This window comes from Thyridium curvatum, assembly GCF_004353045.1.
Source record: "Thyridium curvatum strain D216 chromosome Unknown NODE_76_length_201104_cov_79.467521, whole genome shotgun sequence".
Classification (NCBI taxonomy): Eukaryota; Fungi; Ascomycota; class Sordariomycetes; order Thyridiales; family Thyridiaceae; genus Thyridium; species Thyridium curvatum.
In genome coordinates, this window is record NW_022156831.1 from 24,342 (window position 1) to 40,877 (window position 16,536).

The following is a 16,536-nucleotide window of genomic DNA, read 5'->3' on the forward strand; positions in this document are numbered from 1 at the left end:
CGTCATGGATAACGTGTACCGGTGACTGTTATTATGGTTGGCCAAGAGAATGATGATTGATTCAATCGTCTTTGGTCACTTAACACCCCCAACTACCCTGCATGGCCAGTGCTTACAGCGGTAGGGATCATCGACTTTGTCATCTGCTGTCCTCGGGACATCGGTCTTGGCAAGCTGGCAGATGGTTTGTTTGCTTTGCCAAGCGCTCGCGACTCGGTCAGGTCTTCCGTATTCGTAAAGAAGAACATGCCTCGAGGCCTCCTCCCCGAGCTGTGGCAGAGGAAACGGCCTCGTCAAGCGGGATCGCCGTACACATGAGCCCGAGCTGCCATCGTCATCTCCCACATTGCCCACATTGCAGGGCTGAGCTGCAACACCCGCTAAAACCCCAGTGTGCTGTGCCTGCTTACGGCTTAAGATTTGACGGACCCGCGCGTATTCGAAATGCGAACCAATCATGTCTGGCTGACGATCCGGGAGTCGCAGACGGAACATGATGTCGTTTACTCTAAATGGACCGTTTGTGAGGGGCACAGGCATTCTCTGTCCTGGCTATGTCGGCGGCCAATGCCTCGAGATGAGGAGGCAGGAGGTCTCATCGACTGAGGAGCCTGCCAAGAGTCATGCGTATATAAGGGCATCAAGTCCCGGTTGATTTGGCAGCTCTCCCGATGTAGCCAGACAGCACACTCGCCAGACTTCTCCCGACCTCTCCTGTTGTGTGTATACGAAGCCCATCATGAAGCTCGCCAGCCATCTCTCCGAATTCGCTATTCTCAGCTCCTTTATAACTTCGACTGTCACCGCCCGGACGCTTGGTGCTCGCGACGATGCCTCGAACGCAAACAAGACCGCCATCAACTGGGGGCCTTGCGATGGTATCAACTCGAGCGCCCCGATCCAATGCGCCAGCATCCCTCTCCCGATAGACTATTCGAACAGCTCGTGCGGCAAGACCTTTGAGCAGCCTCTGCTCAGGGTGCCAGCCAGCAATGGTAAATCCAAGGGGAGCATTCTGCTCAACTTTGGCGGTCCTGGCGCGGAAGCCATGGAGTCGCTGGCAAAAATTGCGCCGACGCTGCAGATGTAAGCTTGGCCTGGCAATATATATCCTGATCTTACCAGAAAGCTTGTTGACTAAGTGCTCTTGCACCGAACAGCATGAGTGGCGGGTACAATGACCTTATTGCATTTGATCCTCGGTACGTAATTCAGACGCATATTATGTTTCTCGCAAATCAGTCCAGAGCCCACCTAACCGTAGCAAACAGCGGCACCGGGAAAAGCCTCAACTTCACGTGCTTCGTCAGCGCAGCCGACAAGGCCACTGTGCTGATGAGAACCCCGCCGATCGGAGGCAACTCCTCGGACGTGGCGGACGGCTTCCTCTGGGCCCTCACGGGCATGTGGGCGGAGAACTGCTACGACAGCGGCAAGGACACGGGCAGGTTCCTCGGCACGGCGTACGTGGTCCGCGACATGATGAACATTGTCGACGCGCTCCAGGAGGACGGGCTGCTGCGGTTCTGGGGCTTCTCGTACGGCACCACGCTCGGCGCCACCGCGGCGGCCATGTTCCCCGACAAGATCGACAGGATGGTGCTCGACGGCGTGCTCAACCCGCACGAGTACTTTAACGGATTGTAAGTCGCCCACGGGACATAGCGACAAGCGAGAGTGTGTGTCTTGCTCATACTAATAATCTGTTGCCCCTTGTCCAGCGAAGAGGAGCAGTTCGCCGCCACAGACGCGACCTGGACCGCCATGTTCAAAGCCTGCGTCGCCGCGGGACCAGAGAAGTGCGCCCTCGCCCGCCGCAACGCCACCGCCTCGGAGCTCGAGGAGGCGACCTACACCCTGATCGAGACCCTCAAGCGGGATCCCATCTACTACAAGACCTCCATCGTCGACTACAACTTCATCAAGAACGTCATCGTCGAGTTCCTCTACACCCCATCCGGCTGGCCGCTGCTCGTCGCCGCCCTCGACACCCTCCTCCCCGGCAGCGGCGGCCTCGACCCAAAGATCATGGACGCGGTGATCGGCGCGATGGCGTCGGCGGCGCCCTCGTCCGAGGCCCTGCTCGACGGCAACTTCGGCATCAAGTGCGGCGACAAGCACAACCGCTTCGCGGCGCTCGCCGGCGCGCGGCCCGTGCTCGCGGATCTGCGCACCCGGAGCCGCCTACTGGGCGACGTGCTCGACATGGTCACGCTGCAGTGCGCCCGCTGGCGCATGGACGCGGCGGAGCGGTACGAGGGCGACTTCGTGGCCAAGACGCGCGAGCCGGTGCTCATCGTGGGCAACTCGTTCGACCCGCTCACGCCGCTCGTCTCGGCCAAGAACGTGAGCGCAGGCCTGGAAGGGAGCGTGGTGCTCGAGCACAAAGGATTCGGGGTGAGTCTATTGTCTGTTTTGAAATTGCAAATACAGTTAGGAAGTGCCTTGGCTGACATAGCCGCCTTGATTATAGCATGCTTCGCTTGCCATGTTCTCGAGCTGCACAGCGGCCACGACGGCGGCCTACTTTGTCAACGGCACGATGCCCAAGGTGGGCGCGACCTGCGAGGTCGACACGCCGCTGTTTGACCCGCCTCCTACTGGGGCAACGCGACGGAGCGAGATCGATGCCCAGTCCATCTTTGCTAGGAACGTCAGGCCCCTGCGCCAGTTCTGAGCACGGCAGACCCCTCTGTCACGAAAGCGTAGATTTGGCTAGTCGGCATTTTGGTTTCCTTGAGTCGTAGAGTTGTATTGGTATCTTGCATGTATTTTGTATTGGTATTGAGCAGAGAGATAGTGGTGCAGTTCCCCAAAACGCCGCTCTTGCTGCCCCTTTAATACTCCTCGTCTTCTTTCTCTTCGTAGATATCTTTGTCCATAGACATATTGCCACAAAGCAAAAGTGGCAACACCCCTTAGATAGACTTTTCGCAACCACAAAAAATAAGACAAAACACTCTTTTTCTTCAGCCCTCCACCCCCGGCGAGTCCGGCAAGTCCGGCAAGTCGACCTGCCTCCGCACCCACGCGACAGCCTGCCTGCCCTCGGGCGACGCCATGTACAGCCCGGACCGCCGCAGGATGTCCGAGATCTCCTCGGCCATCCTCCTCCCCACCGACCTCGCCCACCAGGCCATGGCGCCGAGGTTGTGCAGCAGGACGGCCCAGTAGAGCAGGAAGAAGAGCGCCATCGGCTCCCGCTCCTTGATGGCGCGCGGGAAGGGCGGGCCGCAGAAGGCCGGGAAGCCGAGGCAGTACCCCTTGATGGCGTCGCGCCTGTCCTCGGCGAAGCAGATGACGATGAACTTGACCATCTCCTTGTACTCCTCGTGCGTGGGGTTGCGCTCCGCGGGAGGCCTCTCGTCGTTGTCGCGCTGCGCCTGCTCGCCCAGCAGCTCCGAGTTCCGGTCGTTGACGGGGTGCAGCAGGGCCAGCGCGTCGATCGTCTCCTGCGCCAGGTGCTCGCGCGGGTCCGCCGTGCCGAGCGCCAGGGCCGCCTGCAGCGAGGGGGCATAGTCGCTGCTCATGAGCGTGTCAAAGTCGGCGAAGGCGATGACGAGCATGCCGTTGAGCAGGTCGAACATGCGCGCGGCGTTGGCGAGCGTGCTCTGGCGCTCGAAGCCGTGCAGCTCGAGGCACTGCGGGATGGCGATGTTGATGACGAGCACGAGCCCCGAGCAGATGTAGAGCAGCGAGATGTTGTCCTTTGTGATGTTGGACAGGTTGGCGCGGAAGCCGGCGCTCGCGCGGTCGTTGTACTCGAGCGCGATGCGCAGGTACTTTGACGAGGGCGCCGACGACGTCGGGGGGCTTTGCTGCTGCGACGTGGTTCCTACGGCACCGACTGACCCCGTGGATGGTGATGAGGACGACGAGCCTGGTGTTGCCGTCGTCGTTGTCGGCGTCGTGCCGACTGGGGAAGATGTGTTGGAGTTAGCGGCGGGCGCAGTGGTCGTCGCGACTTCGAGGGCGGTGAAGGCGATGATGGTGTCCATGACAAAGGCGTGCTGGTAACCCTTGCGCGGCAGGATGTTCTGTACGTATTCCTCGTCTTCTTTGAGGGAGCACATGCTCTTGTAGGTGTGGGTGGACCAGCGGTGGATGAGCTCGAGCTCAAGCAGCCGGCGCTCCTCGGCGTCTCCAGCCGGCGCGCCGGCCCCGGACGGCACATTGTCCGGCGAGCTGCTGTTGGCGGGCCGGGGCCTGATGGACCTGGTGCCGTCTATTATGACATTGTAGTTGCAGTCCAGGCCGCGGATCTTGCAGTTGGAGCAAGGCGGTCCAGTCTCATCACACTGCATACACGAGAGAGGAACGGGTCCCTGTCAGTCATCTGGCAATCCCTGCGAGTAGAGCTAATGGGCGGGGTGAAGATAACGTACCTTAACATGTCTCCTCTTGCAGCTAGAGCATCCCTTTCGCGACTTTCTGTGGGAGATCCGTTTGAGCATGGTGCTTGGGTCAGCTCATTGAACTGTCGTCTTCCGGCCGACCTATTCTCATGACATTGGGGTATCACCTCCAGAGACAATCATAGAGGACGACTCTGGGAGGGCGCTTTAATTGGTTCACTTATGGATGCTGGATGGCGCGTGCACATGGGTGAAGCAAAGCACCTCGAGGTTGCGACTGCAGCCAAGCGCGTTGAATATTATCGCTGGTTTCGTAAAGCGTAGAATAGTACGTCACTTGGGCGCAGCCACTGGCATGCACACATGGGCCCTGTCAAGCTGTGGCAGTGCTCCATTTTGGAGATTCAGCTAGCGCCCAACCCCAAGCAAGCCCATCTCCACCCCGCATCGAACTACGCCGCATGTGCTGTCTCGTCTCGCTGCCACGTTGGAACGGGCAAATCGCAAGTGCTTACTCTTTGACGCCCGGTTGGTGGTAGTGCGGTCCCCTTAGGTAGTTAATCAGCAAGGCAGGCAACCTGCGTGGCAGCGAGCCAGCAAGGAGGGAGGGGGAGGTCGTGTATGCAGAGACTACGGCCGTAACTCAGGGAATAAGGTAGCATCCAGGGCTCAGTAGCGCTAAGACGGGGAGGGATGGCCAGGCAAGTTATCCTGAGGGTTGTGGGCTCGTTCATTGGGTGACAGAACATGAGAGTGGTCCGTGGATCGACAGGGCTGACTGCCGGTACTGCTGATGAATGTCTGTCCACACACCCTTGTCACGGCGGCCATCTTCATGCAGGGAAACACGGCGTTGCGACAAACGGACTGCTCCGAGTGATCTCAATTGTCCATTTTTATGTCATGCCATTGGTATGATGAGTCTTCCGTGTAACACCGTGGCCAAATGCAAAGCCTGCCAAAACCCAACGCAGAAATTCGTTCCCGTTGTGACTCTTCCCTCCCGCCGGCTCTCCTTCCCGGAACCCGTTTGGGGCCATCGAGTCTCGTTTCTAGAGATTCTTCTTGGCAAGCCCGGACAACGCACACACACCCCATGTCGTAACCCTTTCCGCCGCTCCAATGCGAGAAAACCACTTTACATGACGACACCGGAGTTGCTGGCAATACGGGGCCACAGCTCGGCAGCCTCCTTACCGACGGGGCCGGTAATGGCGGAGCCCTTCATCTCACCCTTGGGGTTGACGATCTGTGCGGGAAAAGCGGTCAGTATTTTGTTCCAAGTGTAGCGCAGCCGGGCTACCTCGAGAGGAAATCTGTGGTCCGTTCCGAGAAGGGATGCGAGGCAGCATGTTCTGCAGTCATCACATGATCGCTCGCATCGCTCGGTGATGCCATGTCCAGCCAGCCAGGCCGTCCTACTGGCACCACCGCCTTCCTCGATTGCTCAAGCAAATTTCCTCTCGCGGTATCCTCGGCAGCCGATTTTTTGAGACTGGGTCCAGGTAGAAACTTACGACACCAGCGTTGTCCTCGAAGTACAGGAAGACACCGTCGGTGCGCTTCCAGGGCTTGGACTGGCGGACGATGACGGCGGGGTGGACCTTCTTCCTCAGCTCGGGCTTTCCCTTCTTGACGGTGGCCATGACCATGTCACCGACACCGCCGGCGGGCAGGCGGTTCAGGCGGGCACCGATACCCTTGACTGAGATGATGTACAGGTTGCGAGCACCAGAGTTGTCGGCGCAGTTCATGATGGCACCACTAGAGTAGGAAAAATGTTAGCTCGTTGTCTGGTCGCATGTCTGGTCGTCGCGGTCGGTCGGTTTCGAGATCGGCTCCATGGTCGATTCGTCCGAGAGGAGGGAGGGAAAACGTACACTGGGAGACCCAGGGTCATCTTGAGCTTGCCACCGGGGGCACCACGACTGTGAGCAGAGTTCTGTCAGCTATTTGTCCATCGTTCCCTCCTATGCTTTGCGTCTCGCGATCTCTCCGAACAGACGGTATTTCGAAACCGGGCACAACAGCGGGATATTCTCGAGGTGTGTAGTCGTGCGTGAGGTCGCCGAAATGTCATTCCCCCAAATTTCTTGCCCCCGACACCCTCTCCCACGATCAATTCCAGCTCTTGCACCTCATCAGACACCCCGCCGCGCGCGCTTGTCGTGCCCGGTACCGTCGTGGTTCGAGAAAGACCGCTGTTCGCTCGTAAACAATCGGATAGAGGTCCAACTTACGAAAGCTTGGCCATTGCTGCTGATTTGGTTGGGTTGACGGAAAACGAATGGTTTCGTGGTCAAGGCCTGGATGTTGATTTCGAAGTCTCCAAGCTAAGCAAATTTTGAAAAGGCGGGCGAACTTTTTTCTGGTCAGGGTGTGGGACTGCAAACCCTACCTGCCGAGTCGAGGTCACGTGGATGCGAATCTGGCTGATTTGGGGGAGATTTGGCTGGCTCAAAAAATGTGAAATCTTGGCAGTGGTATTTTGTGGGGCGATGTTTTTTCTTTTCGTTTTGGGGAAAGACAGGACGGACAATTGTGGGGCCTCGCACCTGTCCCGACCGGATGACGGGCCGGCTTCACTTTTCTGATTCACACCAGGCTGCGGGATGCTTCATCGGAGTGTGCTCCGTCCGGCACCGGATCGAGGCTGCGGTCGTTACGGCTTCTATCGCGGAGTATCTCTTTCATGCTTTTAAAATCCATTCTCTGAGATGCCCTTGTGCTCACTGAAAAGCCCGTGATTTGATGATCTTCCATCATCCTTTCTACCCTCAACACCCACCTCTCACTCATCATCTCTCACTCTACCCAATGTCCTTCTTCACAAAGCCCACCACCCGCGTCAACATGTCCTCGATATGTTTCCTCTCCTTAAACCAGTGATCTTCTCGCGGATACGTCACCATCTCAAACGGCAGTCCGGCCTCCTCCATCGCCCGCCGGAACCCCCAAGCCTGCGACACCGGCACCCGCGTGTCCGCGCCGCCGTGCAGCATCAGCACGGCCGGGATCCGCCCTTCCTCGGCCGCCCTCTTGAACCCCCACAGCGGCGACGCCCGCCGCACCCTCCTCTCCTCCTCCAGGGCCCTCCTTAGACACTCTTCTTCGCCATCACCATCCTGCGGCAGCCCGTCGCCCCTCCACGCCGCCCGCCGGATGAACTCGGCCTGCTCGTACCCGATGTCCGACGTAAGCACCATGGCGTCCAGGTCCGTGATCCCGGCCCCCGGTATCACGCCCCGGAACCTCCAGCCGAGGCCGTGCCGGCCGTTGCGCACGGCCGCCAGGTACGACACGTACCCGCCCTGCGACCACCCCATCGCGACCAGCCTCCGCGGGTCCGCCAGCCCGCGCCGCACGGCGTCCTGCGTCGCCGCCACGACGTCCGGCTCGTCGTACAGCCCCGCCCCGCCGTAGCTGTAGGACGCGAAGCGCCGGCCGCGCCCGCTGCCGCCGCGGTAGTTGGGCAGCAGCACGCCGAAGCCCTCGGCCAGCAGGAGCGGGACGGCCGAGAAGGACGTGTCGAGGACGTCAAACGCCGGCGCGACGCGCGCGTACGGCCCACCGTGGACGAGCACCATGGTCGGCAGCGGCGCTCCTTCCTTGCTGCGGTGGCGGTGGCGCGCAGTAGGCGTGAGGAATATGTTGTCCAGGACCTCCTTTCCGTCGAGCGTAGAGCACTGCAGGTGCGTCCACGTGCAGAAATCGCCGTAGGCCGCGCGCAGCTCCCCGCCGTGATCCGACAGCTGCGTCCTGGCGCCCGACGCCGTGATGGCAAACACCTCCATCGGCGCGTTGAAGTCGCCCTGCGAGCCCACCAGCACGTCCTCCCCGCCGCCGCCGCGCGCCACGTCAAACTTGCTCGTGACCCTGTTCGTCCCGAGCACCAGCCGCCCGCTCAGGAACCGGAAGTGGTCCTCGAGCCCGCGCTCCACCCGCACGAGCAGCTCGCCGCCGCACGCCCGGGCCAGCCCCTGCGCGCAGTCCGTGTCGCCGTGCGCCACCCTCTCGAAGGCGGCGGCGGCGGCGTGACGGTCCCGCCCCGCCAGGTCCGCGGCGTACACCGCTAGCCCCGTCAGCGAGCACTGCGGGTCGTTGAACCCCAGGAAGTACGCCTTGGAGCCCGACCACGTCAGGCTCCACGCCGCCCGCGGCACGCAGCAGATCTCCCGCGCCTGGCGCGTCGCCACGCTGACGACGGAGATCGTCACGCCGTGCAGCCAGCCGCTCTCGGCGTGCGGCGTGCGCGTCGTCGTGAACGCGATCTCGGACCCGTCGTCGCTCCACGAAAAGTCGCCGACGCTGGCCTCGTGCTCGAAGATGGTGTCGATCTCGCCCGTCACCACGTCGAGCAGGTAGAGGCGCGCGTACTGCCAGTCCTCGCCCCAGATCACTGCATCGTCCTTGGCCTTCTTCTTCGCCTTGTCCTCGGGTGACCTCTCGGGCGTCTTCACATAGGCGATGAACTTGCCATCGGGGCTGAACTCGAAGTTTGATATGCGCTGCTCGTTAGTGTCCGGTGTGAGTGCCCTCGGCTCGCCGACTTTGTCCACGCCAGATATCTCCTGCAAGTAGATCGCGGTCGTCTTCCCCGGATCCCCCGCCCTGTCCGATAAGCAGGCGAGATGCTTCCCGTCGGGCGACCAGCGGGGCATCCGGTCGTTGCGGGTGCCGTCCGTCAGCGCCCGCGCCGACTTGGCGGTGTCCAGCTGCGCGATCCAGAGCGTCGAGGGCAGATTGTCGCCTACTCTATGGTATTGCTTGAGGCTCGTGGTGTAGACCACTCGTGTCGCGTCTGGGGAGATCCGGATATCCCGGGGGATCTGGAGATCGAGTACCTTCTCAAGGAGACCCATCCCTGTGTTGCGCCACCAAAATACATTAAATACAAAAAGGAGGCCAAGCAGTGATGAAAACGAGACAGGAATGATACAATGGAATTTGGTGTGCTGCACTGTTGTACTGTTGTGCTTGTGCTTACGGCTGTTTCCGATCGGTGTGGGGTGAGATGAGGATGAAAGCGGGGAACATATTGAGGCCTACACGCTCACCGACGACAACAAGCATCAGGTCGATGACCGCGCTGACAGCTTCTACACAAGCCACTCAGTCAGGTGAGATGTGAGGACGTTGGAAAAAGGATACGGAGGGGAAAGAGTGTTGCTCATGACTGCTACGTAAAACTAACGCATGCTATGTATTGTATCTCATTGTTCTCTTTAAGTCGTAGTATGAGGCCATGCTGACCCTGAAAGGTCAAGCCCATGTCCGCTCGGATCATCCCGAGTCAGGACTAAACAATTACTAGTGGTTAATCTGCTCTTCGGTTCCGTCCTCGTAGGCGCGGACGGCAGGTGTCTGTATGCATATCTGCGTTAGCCATCAAAGGCGGGACGGAAAAAGGTAAAACCAAAGATAAGATGGAACAGCAAGACTCACAAGCTTGACATGGTGCGTGTCGGCGAAACGGCACTTATGCTGGTTATCGCAGTTCCGACCATATCGGCAGTGGTGGCCGTACGGGCACTCGACGTCCCTGCAGCCCGTCATCTTGTAGCAGCGCAGGCCGCGCGACTTGTGCTTGAGCACGAGCTGCTCGGACGCGCCGACGCGCGGGCCGTGGACGTAGGCGCAGTCCTCGTCCTTGCACGTGCCCGTGATGTGGAAGTTGTTGCACAGGCGGCCCTCGGCCGTCGACCGCTCGGTCACGCGCTTGAGGGCCGAGGGGTCGGTCCGCATGAGCGGCTCGTCGAGGCGCTCGCGGTCGACGTTGAGGACGAGGAACTTGGGCGGCAGCTTGGGCCGCGTCTTGGTCGGGGCGATGTTGATGACCTTGGCCTCGCTATTGCTGCCTCTAACAACCGCGTAGCTCCCGGCGGGCGATCTCTTGTCGGATCCGGATCCCTTGCTAAGAATAGTAGGGGACGGGGTGGGTGGCGGGGGCGCAACGATGGCTCGCTCCGGCAGGGGCTGGGACCGAAAGACTTCGGGAAACTCGGCGCGAGGGAAGCGAAGCTGGCGGAATCCCGGGCCGGCTGGGGTCGTCTCTAAAAGAGTGATCTTGGAGGAGACGTCGGAATCGAGCTCATAGGGCTTCAGGACCGGAATGTATCCATTGTCGTGGCAGGGTCCGAATATAATGTGGCGGCACTGCGCATTGCGAATCATAACACGAAGCATCTCTCGAATCTTATGATCGGCCTGTTCCTTTCCCGAGCCAACGTCGACAAAGCAGAACAGCGGCTGCGTGCGTCCAAAGGCACGAGCAAAATTGGCAAGGTCGTCCTGCTTGTCAACGAGGTTGACGCTCTGTAACTTGTTTGATAGGCCGTCCTGATTAAGCACGATCTGGACGACAATATTCCACGTCTCGACATTGGTGTCGGCGTAGATTTCCTTGAGATGCTTCTTAATTGCGGTTTGCAGCAAGTGAGCCGCTTGGGATCCGCCGGCGCCTCCCTGAGAGATGAGTTCCTCACGAAAGATGGCGCCGTCCCCGTCGATGATTGCAAACACCATAGGGTGAGCTTCCTGTAACCGCTCTTTTGTTAGCATGCTGTCCAGTCAAGTCAGGGGCAGCAACCCCGGAAAAGAGGCTGACTCACGGTAACATATTTGAGATCGGTCAGATTGTTGGCTGCCTCAGTGGCCCGCTTGTGCCACATGCGTCGTGACGCAACCTCATTCTCAAGGTCGTCACATTTCTGCTGAAACTGCTCCATAAGATGGGTGTATTTGGTAACCAACTCGGTGACCATCTCCTCTCGCTCGCGGTCGGCCTGGCGGAAGGCAGCCAGGCGAGCCCAGTAGGCTGAGCCATCGGTAAATCCGGGTGGGACGTTCATGTTGGGCGATCTGTTTGGTGGACTGAGATATGCAGTGAGATCAGGAGCCGCTCATTGTCGCCTGACCGGTGGTGCTTTTAAATCGAGGAGGAAGGGGGTTGCGAGGGAGCAGAAATGAACAAAAGAAGGTATGCGGTGGCTGCTATGTTGAAAGTCACTGAAGCCAAGATCTGATTCTGTCGTCGGCAAGACGTCAGGGGTAGGTGACGATGAGGTGAAGTGAAGCTCATCCAAGCGCGGTTCTGATCTTGGCCCAATCCCCGGGCACCGAGAAGATTTGTGCGTGGAGGGGTCGAAAAAGGGGTGCGTCCCATTAGCGCTAATGGAAGAAACAGCACCCAACAGTGAGGTAGGACTAGAGACTCCACTACGGTGGTCGAGAGCGCTCACTGTGTCAAAACCCCATGGCATGGCTAGCGTGTTTTACTGCAGAACTCGCCATCCTCCAGCTGCTACATTGGCTAGGACATCCATTGGCCCGTTTGGCTTCACGGCCAACCTGCTCACGCGATCACCCGACCCGACACCACATCACCAACCGTGAGCTCTTTATCCAAGGTGCTTTGCTGACGGTATAATAGTCTGAGTGAATCACAGTCGTCTATATATGAATTCTCAGCGCAGGACATCCACAAGCCGAGACCCTCAGGTTATCTCAGGAATGTGAGCCGCCAATCTTTGAGGAACTCTGAGAAGCAGTAGTCAGTCAATGTACACAACCAAACAAAGAAAAGGCTACTCTTGCCCTGTGTGCGTTTCATTTTCTTTTGTTGAAGAGCCTTGGTACTGCCATTCACCAGCAAAGCCCAAGAGAGAACAATGAGGTAATTAAGTTTAGTTGGATGAAGTATCTAAACTTCAATTCACATCTCGATGACTGCTGTAGATTCAACCAAGGTAAGGATAGCCGCAGAAATCCACTCCAAAAACATTCCAAAAGTGACTCCAAAAAAAAGAAGAAAAAGGCCATGTACCCATTCCGGCGGCGGCCATGCATCACGCAAGGTCGGCCATTTGATGTATGAGTTGCGCGGCTGCAAACGAGGCCTCATAGGGCATGTTGTAGTCTCCCCAACGCTCGTAGCCGATAAACATTCCACGGACAATGGGGCACGCAAACGACTTCCCGAGGGGCTCTCGAACGAACCGCATCCCCAGGACCGCGAATATGTCCGTAGAGTAGACCGTTTGGCCCAGCGGTGCAGTCGACGTGATCGTGCCGCTGAGCCCTTCCGACGTGGCAAGTCGATAGAGAAGCTGCGTCCTGACGTCTCGGAGAGAGGTCCAGTCAATATCCCATCCCATTTCCGCGTGTGTGGGCCGGACAGCAAGTCAAAAGCAACCAAAGACTCGTGATGGGTGAACGACGACAACGCTGACGCAGTCTTACATCAAGTCACGGCAGCCGCGAAATTGTCCGTCCCGGACGGTGAAGGCAAATTGCTGCAAGCCCCAACTGTCCACCACGGCCAGGATGTAGTGCAAGGTAACCCCCTCTGCCAGCTCCAGGTCACAGGTGCGAGTTGTCGGCACCGACTGGTGGGAGACGTCAAAGGGCTGAAACAGGAGCTTGCCTGGTTGCGACGGCACTCCCTCGATCTGGATAGCGCTCATCGACATATCGGCCAAAACGCGGACGCGGACGCCATTGTATCCACGGTAGGGTATTTCGAAGACGAGCTTGAGGGTCACCTCATTGGGAAGCGTGTTCTCGGTCGTAATCATCACGCCACTTGTGTGCCTGTTGCTGAATTCGACAACAATATCGCTAATCCTACGGCCGAGGAAGGGTCTCGGCATGTTCGAGTATCCAGTCCGGCTTACATTGTAGCCCTCGCTGGGGAATTCGAGTTCTGGTTCAAGATCTGGCTGCTGTGGCTTTGGCTCCCTTGAACGCTTGGGAGTCCTCGTCCGAGGCAACGTCTGTTTCTGACCCATTTTGGAAGCGGCAGTTATTGAGTGGTGCTCTTTCTCTTGTGTTGGAGGTTGATGAAGAACAGGTCTGAGCTGGACTACAGTTTTCGGAATCTTTCGAGAGAATCGTAGACGCTGGTAAATATATACATGAAGAGATAGGTGATGCCAGGTGCGCGATCCGTGGCGTGGCCATTGAATCACAGACCAGAACAGTCGGGCATGTCGGGCATGGCATGCTACACCACAGTAATGGTTGCACACTCTCGCTTGTCAAGGGTTTACATGCAACAAGTACCTGAATGGTGTCACTGTAAAGCAAGCAGAGACCAGATTAGCGTATGTGCCGTGTTTGAGGTAGTAGACCTACCACAGATCTGCCTGAGAGGGGCTTAACTATCGCGGTCGTCCCGGGCATCTCGTCAAGAAAATGGAAGCGTGCTGTCACGGCATTGACATGGAAAAGATAACATACCCCTTAGCGAAGAAGCTTCCCAAAAGGTATCCATAAACAAAAGACATCACAGCTGGCTACGGAAGGAGAGTGGACAAGGAAGCACATGGATGAGTCAGGTAGACCATTGGGGTCGAATTTAATAAGTTTACCCATATAACTGAAAGCCAAACAAAACCCTGCACATCATAATAACCCTATTCACCATCGGGAGACCGACACACACCCATCATGCTAATGTTCTGGAGCCCTCCATCCTTTCCTTCCTGATCTATGCAGCCGTTGAGTTTTGGCTCTGTTTCAAACAGGAACTCCTCAGGCGGTTCTACAGCTCTTGGTGAGGGCGACCGCTCTGCCGAGGGCCCTGCTGTACGGGACTGTCCGCATCGTCGACGGGTTCGCGCATCTCGTCGACCGTGATGACTCCATCGGAGTTTCGGTCAAACCTGCGAAGATAGAGAAAGAGGTTAGTATCGGCATGTAGAAGGAAAGGGAAGAGAAGGGAGATGCTCGTCACTGACTTTGCAAAGTACGCCTGGTACTCCTCGTCGTCCTTGGCGCCGACAAAGGTCAGAAACTCTTCATAAGTGAAGTGGCCCTTGCCATCCTTGTCAACCTCGGAGAAGATCCTCTCGTCGCCCTCGGGGCCCGAAAAGCCGGCGGCAGTGAGGCTGGCAAGCCCGGCTGCCTCGGTGTCGGCGTCCATGTTCTCAAAGAAGTCTGCTGTCAAGGTGGTCTCGTCGGACGCGTCTCTCAGCACGCCGGTCTTGCTATCCTTCGTGCAAATGACCACAGGCCTGGTCGGGGAGCCGACGCCCCAACAAATAGGAAGGTCCATGCCCTTGCAATCCTCCTTAGACTTGCAGCCTGTGGAATTTTGAAGATGCCAAGTTAGCGGAAGGGGACTCATCAAAGGCAGCGCAGAAATGGATCACGTTCGTCGCAACTCACCGCCTTTGCAATTGCAGCAAAAGATGTTGCATTTGCCCTTGCCGCAACATGAAGTGAGCTTGTCCTGCTTGCAGCAAGCAGCGGCAAGGGGCACGATGGCCAGAACGAGGGCGCAGAAGGTAGAAGTCTTCATGTTGAGTGTTGAGTGGGCTTGAGGTGTATCGGTGTGTGAGGCTATGAGTTCAGTGCTCAGAAATTGGTTGGTATCCTGGTGTTCTTTCCATAGGCCATCGAAGAAATCCCATGGCTTTATATCTTTCTTCCAAGATCGTGCCTTCGGTGATGTCTTACGAGCTTTTTCGCCCGCTTGAAATTCCAGCACAGTCAATTGGCCTGACCATACGACGCGTGCAGACCGCTTCTTGTGAATAGGTTCCCTCTTTCGGCCAAATGATCCATCTCAGCTGGTATTTGGACGTGGTCGGCTTTCCTGAAGCTTTCTGCCTTTGCCTTAGCGGATGATGGGCTGATGTACAAGGGTGGATCTGATGCCGCGATGATTTGATCATAATTGCTTCAAGCCATGGGGGCAGCATTAAAAGGGAGACACACTATCATGGAAGGCAAGCTCTATGGCCGAATTCTGGTCTCGGCCCGGCGCAGCAGGACCCCTGTTTTGCTACGCCAAGACATGGGATTTTGCCCCATCGTGAACTGTTTTTTGATCGCCGCTTACTACTCCTCGAGGATTTGTGTCGTGCCATTGGTCCCCGAGAGGCTTTCCCGCGCCGCGCCGCTGCCACTAACGCTCGCAAACGATGACCGCATAAGTAGGTAAGCAAAACCAATGATTCGGTGTCTCCGAGCATACATCATGCTACCCGAGAATGGTACTCCATTGCCGACGATGTGCTCCCGACTGGCGGAGCTTTAATGCAAGCCTGATTGTGAAATAGCCTACTACAGGCATGCCCAAATGGGCAAGCCGGAGTGTTGAGGACTTGAAATGAGAAATTTGCTGTAGGAAATGTCCTTCCCTGCTGGCAACTTTTCGTTCATCTTGTCCAAACTTCCGAGCCCTTCATCATACATTTTGCATACACCGATTGAACCCGTCGGCCAGCCAACTCGTCCTGCCCTCAGCTCGTCGATATGTAACGCGCGGCATCCTCGAAGAACCCTCGCTCGATCAGAGATCGAATGCCCATGCCTCGAGGATGGCTGGTCCAACGCATGGCTACTGCATCAAAGATATCATTGGTTCCCATCAAGACGTCTGCAGGCGTAGTGCTGATGATTTCGGCTCTCACTTCGTCCAATGCGGTCAGACGGTGCAGAAACTGAGCTCTATCAACGAGATAACAAGATTAATAACCATGGCCTTTATCTTCTGCAAGAGTCGAGGACTTACACCCAGTCACGGTGACCACGAACCACGCCCGAGGGTGAAATGATAAAGGAGAATCGATGAATGTTCTCGCGAAGAATGGCGCTGCGCAGGAGATCCTCAACGGTTAGCAGACCTCGGACCTCAAGCCGACAGACCCGGTTGTTCATTGGAGTTTGAATGGAGGCCAAGGCGGGCGTGATGCGCAACGATCCGGTCTTGAACCTCTGCCCAGGGGATTGAGCTGTTCCTATGGTTCGCCAGTTTTGATCTTCCCGAGGAATCATCTCCAGATAGATTCCCTTGTATTGATAGTAGCCGGTGGTAAATCGAAGCTGGATCAAGACATGATTTTGAACGTCGTTATTTCCATCCACGAAGACGGATTGGTCGCGTGCGATGGCTGTGAAAATGACCTTGATGTGGCGGATCTCGTGGTTCAGCAAATTGAATGGGATATCGTTGATGTCCTGCTCTGGGAGGTGCCACCCGTGAGGTAGCAAAATCTCCCCGGACACGGCACGAGTGTGTGCATGAGCCATTTTTACCTCTGTCAGGAAGAAGAGAAATCGAGAAGCAAAATTGTCTCACGATAGATACTCGCTTTATGGGTTGACCGGCCCTGGTCGTGCAAGGCTGTGACACGTATTCAAGCATCAAATCATGCACCACGTGTAGAGTGCA

At 57.4% G+C, this 16,536-nt stretch overlaps 7 protein-coding genes across 7 annotated transcripts; 1 reads left to right on the forward strand and 6 right to left on the reverse strand.

Moving 5' to 3' along the window:
• Positions 1 to 739: 739 nt before the first annotated feature.
• On the forward strand, positions 740 to 2,677 carry E0L32_009908 (uncharacterized protein; the record flags this gene model as incomplete). Its single annotated transcript, XM_031144922.1, has 5 exons — positions 740 to 1,086; positions 1,161 to 1,202; positions 1,272 to 1,643; positions 1,722 to 2,397; positions 2,474 to 2,677. The coding sequence occupies 5 exons, from the start codon at positions 740 to 742 to the stop codon at positions 2,675 to 2,677; spliced, it is 1,641 nt and encodes a 546-aa protein (XP_030990280.1).
• A 292-nt stretch (positions 2,678 to 2,969) lies between these two features.
• Positions 2,970 to 4,454, reverse strand: E0L32_009909 (uncharacterized protein; the record flags this gene model as incomplete). The annotated part of the gene is made up of 2 exons (XM_031144923.1): positions 2,970 to 4,325; positions 4,386 to 4,454. 2 exons carry the CDS (start codon positions 4,452 to 4,454, stop codon positions 2,970 to 2,972), a joined length of 1,425 nt encoding a protein of 474 aa, XP_030990281.1.
• A 1,039-nt stretch (positions 4,455 to 5,493) lies between these two features.
• On the reverse strand, positions 5,494 to 6,609 carry E0L32_009910 (uncharacterized protein; the record flags this gene model as incomplete). The annotated part of the gene is made up of 4 exons (XM_031144924.1): positions 5,494 to 5,604; positions 5,873 to 6,119; positions 6,236 to 6,283; positions 6,596 to 6,609. 4 exons carry the CDS (start codon positions 6,607 to 6,609, stop codon positions 5,494 to 5,496), a joined length of 420 nt encoding a protein of 139 aa, XP_030990282.1.
• A 556-nt stretch (positions 6,610 to 7,165) lies between these two features.
• On the reverse strand, positions 7,166 to 11,206 carry E0L32_009911 (uncharacterized protein; the record flags this gene model as incomplete). The annotated part of the gene is made up of 4 exons (XM_031144925.1): positions 7,166 to 9,344; positions 9,667 to 9,719; positions 9,801 to 10,901; positions 10,967 to 11,206. 4 exons carry the CDS (start codon positions 11,204 to 11,206, stop codon positions 7,166 to 7,168), a joined length of 3,573 nt encoding a protein of 1,190 aa, XP_030990283.1.
• A 1,386-nt stretch (positions 11,207 to 12,592) lies between these two features.
• Positions 12,593 to 13,144, reverse strand: E0L32_009912 (uncharacterized protein; the record flags this gene model as incomplete). Its single annotated transcript, XM_031144926.1, has 1 exon — positions 12,593 to 13,144. The coding sequence occupies one exon, from the start codon at positions 13,142 to 13,144 to the stop codon at positions 12,593 to 12,595; it is 552 nt and encodes a 183-aa protein (XP_030990284.1).
• A 755-nt stretch (positions 13,145 to 13,899) lies between these two features.
• E0L32_009913 (uncharacterized protein) lies at positions 13,900 to 14,658 on the reverse strand (the record flags this gene model as incomplete). The annotated part of the gene is made up of 2 exons (XM_031144927.1): positions 13,900 to 14,441; positions 14,526 to 14,658. 2 exons carry the CDS (start codon positions 14,656 to 14,658, stop codon positions 13,900 to 13,902), a joined length of 675 nt encoding a protein of 224 aa, XP_030990285.1.
• A 946-nt stretch (positions 14,659 to 15,604) lies between these two features.
• Positions 15,605 to 16,394, reverse strand: E0L32_009914 (uncharacterized protein; the record flags this gene model as incomplete). The annotated part of the gene is made up of 2 exons (XM_031144928.1): positions 15,605 to 15,812; positions 15,877 to 16,394. The coding sequence occupies 2 exons, from the start codon at positions 16,392 to 16,394 to the stop codon at positions 15,605 to 15,607; spliced, it is 726 nt and encodes a 241-aa protein (XP_030990286.1).
• Positions 16,395 to 16,536: the final 142 nt, after the last annotated feature.